Source organism: Mandrillus leucophaeus, unplaced genomic scaffold (genome assembly GCF_000951045.1).
Source record: "Mandrillus leucophaeus isolate KB7577 unplaced genomic scaffold, Mleu.le_1.0 Scaffold43, whole genome shotgun sequence".
Taxonomy (NCBI): Eukaryota; Metazoa; Chordata; class Mammalia; order Primates; family Cercopithecidae; genus Mandrillus; species Mandrillus leucophaeus.
In genome coordinates, this window is record NW_012104587.1 from 3,518,934 (window position 1) to 3,526,487 (window position 7,554).

At 56.2% G+C, this 7,554-nt stretch overlaps 1 protein-coding gene across 1 annotated transcript in view; it reads right to left on the reverse strand.

The window, feature by feature from the left end:
* Positions 1–413: 413 nt before the first annotated feature.
* NRXN2 (neurexin 2) overlaps positions 414–7,554 on the reverse strand; it is a 98,361-nt gene continuing 91,220 nt past the window's right edge. The window contains exons 21-22 of the mRNA XM_011993504.1: positions 538–1,451; positions 414–474 (exon numbers count right to left, since the gene is read on the reverse strand). Of these exons, the coding sequence (XP_011848894.1) occupies positions 565–1,451 (887 nt within the window). The 3' untranslated portion in view covers positions 414–474; positions 538–564. The remainder of the gene's footprint in view (positions 475–537; positions 1,452–7,554) is intronic.

The window sequence follows — 7,554 nt, forward strand, 5'->3', positions numbered from 1 at the left end:
CCACCCTCCCGCCCTTCTCCCACCGACTCTGGAAACCCAAACGGAGGAAAGGAAGGGAGAAATGAGACACACAAAAAAAGAAGTAGGAAAGAAGGGTGGGGACAGTGAGACACAGCAAGCCTAGGATGGGGACTGGAGGGCTTGGGGAGAGAAGGAAGGCAGGAGGGACAGAAGGAGGAAGAAGAAAAATTGAGGAAAATTAACAGGACGAATAGTGGACACTTTACAAAACCCCCAGCCTTCCTTCCCACCCAACCCCACCAAAATAAAACTACCCCCCTTAAAAAAATAAATCAACCCAGGGCTGTGAGCACGTGCCCTGCCTGGCAGGCGCAGAGCTGAGAGGGACAGTCAGCCCTGGGACTGACGAGGCCGCGCGGTGGACGGCAGGAGGAAGGGGGCGAGCACGGGGTTTTTCCTTTCTTTTTTTGCGTTTCCTCTTGGTAAGAGAAGCCTGAGGCAGCCAGGGAGAGGGTCCCCAGGCCCCTGGCAGGGAGAGGGTGGCACCCTCCTCCCGGGCCCTCCCAGGAGGGGCAGCTGGCAGTGGGGCGCAGTGCCAGGGGCTCAGACGTAATACTCCTTGTCTTTGTTCTTCTTGGCCTTGCTGGGCGTCTTGGGGGCAGTCGGGGCCTTCTCTTTCACCACCGCCCCATTGCTCTGGGCCGAGTTACTGATGTAGTTCCGGCTCTGGTCCACCTGATAGGAGCCCTCGTCACGATTGCGGTACTTGTACATGGCGTAGAGGAGGATGAGGATGCAGAGCGCCGCCGCCGCCACAATGCCCACCACCATGCCCGTGGTGCTGCTGGACTCCCGGATCACCTCCACTGCGCCCGGTGGGCCCCGCTCCCCAGGCCCTGTGGGGTTGGCTGTGGGCAGATGGGGGAAGCCGGGGGCTGAGGTCACGCCGGGGCGCAGGGGAGGGGGCCTCCGCGGCTCAAAGGACGTGGGGGCCCCAGGCCCCAAGGGCGGGTTCTCCAGCAGGGGCTGAAGCGGATCTCGGTGGTTCATTTTGCCCGCCGGCAGGTTGGGGGCTGGGGCGGAGGGGGCAAACAGCACCCCAGGGGCGCCCGTGGCCCCATCTGTCCTGAGGTTGGGCCGGGGAGCGGGTTTGCGGGGTGACAGGAGGGTGGTGCGGTCCGTGACCAGGGGAAAGGTGGTGTAAAAGTCCTCGTCGTCCGTGGGGGGGAGGCTGGAGTCAAAGACCTCCCCGGAGGCGAAGCCCGAGGCCTCGATGGGCTCCTCGCAGTCGCTGTCGTCCCGCTCGGCCTGGCACGGGCCCCCGGAGGGCGGGCGGCGCGCCGCAGGCGGGGGCAGCGTGTCTTGGGTGGCGCCCACTCCCGTGAGGAAGGGGTAGAAGGTAGGGGGCGGGGGCACGAAGGGGGATCGGGTGGCCACGGGAGGGGGGTCTAAGGAGTCCTCCGTGATAATGGGCAATATTAACTCTCCTCCTAGAACAAGAGAGAGAAGAGAAAAGAGAGGGCGTCAGCGAGGGCCAGGGCGCAGGCGGCCGGCACAGAGAGAGAAACAACAGCCTCACACACCCAAATCGGTTCCAATTGGCTTTGGCGGAGACTAGAGCGGGCTGGGCCCGCCCGCCAGCCGGCCGAGCACTGCGCTTTAAGCGGGCAGCGGCTCAGATGCCCTGGGCACCCCACGCACGGGCTCTGTGACACTCTGGGTTTTGGTCTTTTGTTTAAGAAATCAAAAGGAACAGAAAGGAAAGGAAATTGAAAAGAAACAGAAAAAAAAAAACTCTACTGGTTTAAGGCTTTAAAAACAGATACAACAGCAGCATTTAAACAAACCTAACAACAGTATCTTTTAGGGTTTTTTTTTTTTCTAGATTTTTCTCTTTTTTTGCTTTTTTTTTTTTTTTTTTTTTTTTTTTTTTTTTAAAAAAGAAGATAGCATACCACGGAATTCAGGCAACTTACATCAACAAATAGGCCGTGTGATTTTAGCATGAAGAAAAAAATTACAAACAGAGCTGTGTAAGCGGGTTCTCCCGGAAAAAATAAGAAAAAACAACTTTTCCGTACAACGTTTTCTGTCTATCTGTTCGGCATCTCCCTCCCTCACTCTCCGCTCCCTGCACATCCTGCCTCCTCCTGAACTCTCTCCGCCCTCACTTGTCCCTCTCCCCCTCATTCAACACAAAGCTGAACTCTGCACAGGGCAGGCTGGGGCTGCGGGGCGGTTTCCACCACTTGGTGTCAGCATATGGGGGAGGGAGGAACAGTGGGCAGGAGGGCTTGGAGAGTAGGGACATGACAGGCAGCCATGTAGGGATTGCTACATGGGTGAGAGGTCTTGGGAGGGGACGGCCATGGGGGGAGCTTGGAAGGCTAATTGCAGGGTGGCCATGGGAGGGGAGACATCGAAAGTGGGAAGTGAGGTGGCCCATGAGGAAGAGTGGGCAGGGAGGAGTCAGATGCATTGGAGCAGAGTCCTGTCCCATAGGACTCTGGGAGGGGTGGGGAGAAGCCATGTAGAGGCAGGGATGTGGGGAGGGACAAGGAAGGAGTGAGGGAAGTGGGCAGGGACACATGGTTCCTGAGCTAAACCTAACTCCCCAACTTTCTCGTTCTTCACCCTCCACCTCTGACCCCCACTGACTTCCCCCCTCCCCCTCCCCAGAACCCCCATGGGCCGCCAGGACCTGGCCAGGGCTTGACTGCCTCTGGCCCTCTTATTATTGTTAAAACAATAATAAAACAACGGAAAGAAGAAGAAAGCAAAAAAAGAAAAGAAAATACATACACAGCCATCTGGGAGGGAAGCACCTGCTAAATAGGGCCCATGGGAATGAGTGGGGAGGGCTTTGTGAGGGGAGAATGGGTCTCCCCATCTCTAGGTCTGATAACTGGAGTCCTGTGGGCAGAAACTGCAATTCCCATCAGCCCCCAAAAGGTGAGAACTATAACTCCCATCAGTCCTTGGAGGAGTGTAGACCACAATTCCCATCAGCCACTAGGTCAACAACTGTGACTCCCATCAGCCTCCTGGGCCTCCTCTCAAAGCAAAATAGTGCAACCTCCTGGTTTGGGGTAGAAAGGAGCTGGGGCTGGCTCTAGGTGGCTGGTGGGAGGACTTGCTCCTCTTGCAGGGGCACCTCTGGGCCTTACAAGGGCTGGAGGTTTCCTCTCTGGCTCTCTCTTCAGCACAGCCTAAGCCCTGCCAACATCTGAGTGCCCGCTGGTCTCTGCAGGGTGTGGTCTTCCTAGATCTTGCCCAGAAGCCCCTCAGCCTCTTGGTGGAAAAGCACCCCAGGGCCTCCACTGCCAGGTCCCGCCTGCCCCACTTCAGCCCCACTGCAGCCAGACCAGCCACATTCCACCTTCACATCTTGTCTGTCTTCTCCTGCTCCCCACCCACCCATGGCGCTCTACCTCTGCGCTGAGTTCAAACACTGTTGCCAACCTTCAGATCACAAGCTCCAGCAATGTTGCAGAGCTGTCCTTGCCCACACAAGCCAGCCTGTAGCCAAGACCTTTCCATTGAACTTGAAGCCTCGCTGAGCTCCCCAGGCTGCTCTTCCAACCAGACTCCAATCTCCCCTGGCCAGGGGCTCACCTACACCCTAGATTTTGAAACCCCAGGGCTCCTGGCCCTCCAAAGGCTCAGTCACAGTGAAAACCTTTAAGAGCAAAGCAGCATGTTTTGTGGAGCTGGGACTATCGATCCCAGCTCATTATGGATAAGAATGCTGAGGCCTGGGTGGGCAGGACTTCCCAAGGTTACCAGGTGTAGGTGCCCAGCAAGGTGAGGCCAGGGAAGGGTTAGATCTCATGAGAAGCCCAAGAAAGCCTAAGTCATCCTCCCAATGTCTCCAGGAATCTGTTGGGACTACTTGACTCTTGGCTTGGATGTGAACGTGGATGACAGAACAGGTGTTCTGAGTTCCTGTGTGACTGTGGGCAACTTTCTTCCAGTCTCTGGGCCTCAGTTTCCTCATCTATAAAACTGGGGTATTGGGCTCCAGGCCCAGGATGAGGCCAAGGCTTGGCTCTCGTGGGACCTCTAGCCTTTGGATAAACAAGTATGTCTTCCTGTACCCACCTGGGACCCAGACAAGGAAAGCCAGCACCCTGGTCCCCAGGTAAGGGGCAAACTCAGCTGTCAGCTCTCAGGAGGGTTGGCAGCCCCTCGAGCGGTGGTAACCTGGGCCCAATCATGGCAGGATTCCCCTCCCTACGTGAACTCTGAGTGCCTCTGGGGTCCTTCCTGCTGGTCCATACCACCAGCCCTCTACCTGACCTTTGCCTTCTATTCAGAACACCTTTCCCTGCTGACATCTCAGAGTCTGGTCAAACACCTCCTCTTCCAGGCAGAGGATGCTCCCTGCCTGAGTGCCTCTGACACCATACCCTAATTCTGTCCTGGAGGCATGGCTTTGTACTCACTGCCAGGGAAAGGCCAACGGCAGTGGGCCTGGCACAGAGTTGGGGCTCGTTATACTTTTCCAGGGGAAAGGGAGCAATATTCCTCAGGCATTTCCTCTGAGCCAGGCCAAGCTAGGTATCTAGGGAAGGGAGTGGGCGTCTCTCTCACAGGCCAGAGCAGCAGAGTTCTGAACACCCCACCCCCTCCACCCTCTTAGGCAGCAGGCATTGTGGAGAGCTCAGCCTGGCAGCAGCCTTTCTCTACAAACCATCTCCTACCCCAGCTCGCCACCTTCCATCTTAGACTGGGCCACCAGCTGCTGCTGGAAACCCCAGCATCAAGGTTTGTTCTAAGCTGGCTGGCCATAGTTGGGGCCCCAGCAAAGTGCCAGGCCCAGGGCACAGGACCAGACCAGGAGGCCCTTGCTGAGGCCACATCCTGCCCTAGAGGGGCTGACAGGCTGATCAGGGCACAGAGCTCAGCTCTCTACCAACCTGCTGTCCCCCAGTCAGGCTAGGGCATGGGGGGGCTTCAGGTCTTGGACCACAGACAAGTCTTACCCAGCCTGAGCCCCCTACAACCATTTGCGCTAGCTAAGCCCTTGGGACACACAGGCTCCTCGGGTCACCCTTCTGCAGCCTTCCTCTGCCCCCAGACTCCTCCCAGGCCTGCTCACATTGACCTCTTGCTCCTCCAACCCCAGCTGCTTCCTGGTCTCCATATCTGGGTCCCAGTCCTGTCCCTGCATCCGCAGCTCCTCTGGGGTTTCTCTGCCCAAGGCTTTGACTGCACCATCTCCTAAGGTGTCCTCCCCTCACACACACCCCCTACACTGCCATAACTTCCCCTTGGTCCCCCCTTCTCATGGTAGCTTCTGTCTTCCACATGGCTTCCTCTCCGTTTCTTCCCAGTGTCCCACACCCCACTTCCTCTCCACAAGATAAAAGGCTCTGGAGAACCCATGAGAATGCATGAGGACTTCCTTCCCTGGGCTCACTCAACCCTGCCTAGGCTCTGGGGGCAGTCAAGTCACCTAACCTAGGGTGCTGGGCTTTCCCGGATCACACACCAGTTCAGGAAGGATCAGAAGAGGCTGTCCTGGCGAGGATTTGGCAGGACCTGGAGGAGGGGAGGACCAGAATCCTCAGAGACTCCTCCCTGCCCAAAGCCCCCCCGCTGCCTGTGCTGCTGGGCTTTGTGGGTGCAGACTCACAATGACTCATGGTCCAGCTCTACACCAAGGATGCATCCTGGAATGGGGCGCTCCTAGGAGTCAGTGGAGTTTGGTAGGACCCCAGGCAGCCTCCTGCCTCTCCCCAACTTCAGGCAGCTGCGGCATTTGGAAAATACTCACAGGTGCACACTTACCACAGACACCACCCGCCCACCCAACACTCCTCTGCATCCTAAGAAAAGCTGAATTTCAGTGCATGTGGGTCCCACTTACTAGAGAATGCCATCCCTGACCAGGGAGACCACCAGCCATTCCTGATCTCCCCTTCCTCCTCAACTCTCCTTCCTCTGGGGGCTGCCGGCCCAACAAACTTAGCCCCTTCTGCCCTTAGGGAACAGAAGGCCCCTGCCTGGAAATCTACCCAAGAACCCCATTCTCACCCAAGTAAGGTGTGCCCACCCCCAAAGGGGAGTCTAGAATTGAGGTTGAGCATGTCTGAGACTAAGCAGTGAGCTGAAGGCCCTGCCCAGGCTGTGAGGGGCAAGAAAGCCACCAGCCTACAGGGCATTTCATGCGGGTTAGAAAAAACAGTTCTATGCGGACGTGACCCTGTGGTACATAACTTCACAAACAGTACCTTCATGCAATATTGGAAAAACCATTCTCTCCTCTCAGTGGACGGTCCTATTCTGGTGCCCAGGACACACGGCTGGGCAAGCAGAGCTCTGGGCAGATGTCAGCCCCTACTCACCTGTGCGAGCAGAGAGCAATCTGTGCCACTGTATGTGGTGCCCTGAAGGAAGGTGCCCTCCACCACCCACAAGCACCAGTACAGCAAGGGCAGAGGCCAGGGTATTTCAAGGTAAGAAAAAAATGGTACATTGTGGCATATGCACGCGCACACACACACAGAGGATCTGTGTTTCTGTGCCCCAAGCACATGTGTACATGCATGTACGTGAACCTAGATGGATCTGAGCATGAGCGTGTGCATGTCAGTGTGTGGACCTCTGGCTCTGGCATGTGCCTGCCGGCCACTGAGCCTGGGTCTGAGTTCTATGTGCACATGTGCATATATGAACGTGCCCCAGAACATGTGAGTGCACACGGCATCTGAGCACCAGCGGTGCACCCCAGGGAACGCATCCTTCACCAAACTCATTTTCCCTTCTCCTGGGCAGTAAGACTACATTTCCCGACATTCCTTGTGAGTAGGCCTGGTGTGTGACTGAGTAGTGGGCACTGCCCGTACCAGTGCCCCAGCAGCCTCCTGGTGCCACCTTCCATGCTCCTTCTCCTACAGTGAAGTTGGAAACCACAGGTTGAAAATGGAGGCGCCACAGATGGGAGGAGTGTGGATTCCTAAAGCACTCTTTGCAGCAGAGCCACCTGCTGATCAGCCACACCCAGGTAGGGTGCACCTGAGTGAGAAACTCCTCTTGAATTAACTACGGAGATCCGGGGCTTATCTGTTACAGAAACAAATGTTACTTTAACTAATATAGACACTGGAACCAGAAATGGATGTCACGATAACACAAACCTGAGAAGGCACTCGTGACAATCCAAGGCGTGGAGGCTGGGAAGATGAAACCCACATACTGCAGTGGTGAAGCATGTGGTGTGCACCGTTGCTCATGAGGACCTGAAGGGTAGGCACTGCCTATGGACTCTGGGCACTGAGGGAAAGGGCTGGGAAAGGCCAGTGACCATGAGGCTTCTACTTTCTGCTTTTAGTGACATAGTACAAGGAGGAGACTAAGGAGGCAAGGAGTACGAGGAGGCAAGAATCGGCTGATTCGCAAGCAGAAGTGAAAAGAATACAGACAGCCCAGAAATCTGTATCCCACCAGAGTCAGAAGAGGCCACTGCTTCCAAACAGTAAGAGAGAAAAGTGAAAAGGCTTTGAGGGACAATGGTGCAGTAAAGCTTCTCACCCTCATCCAATAAGAACACTCAGCCTTGCTCAAGGATCAGATTTAGGGATTGCCCCC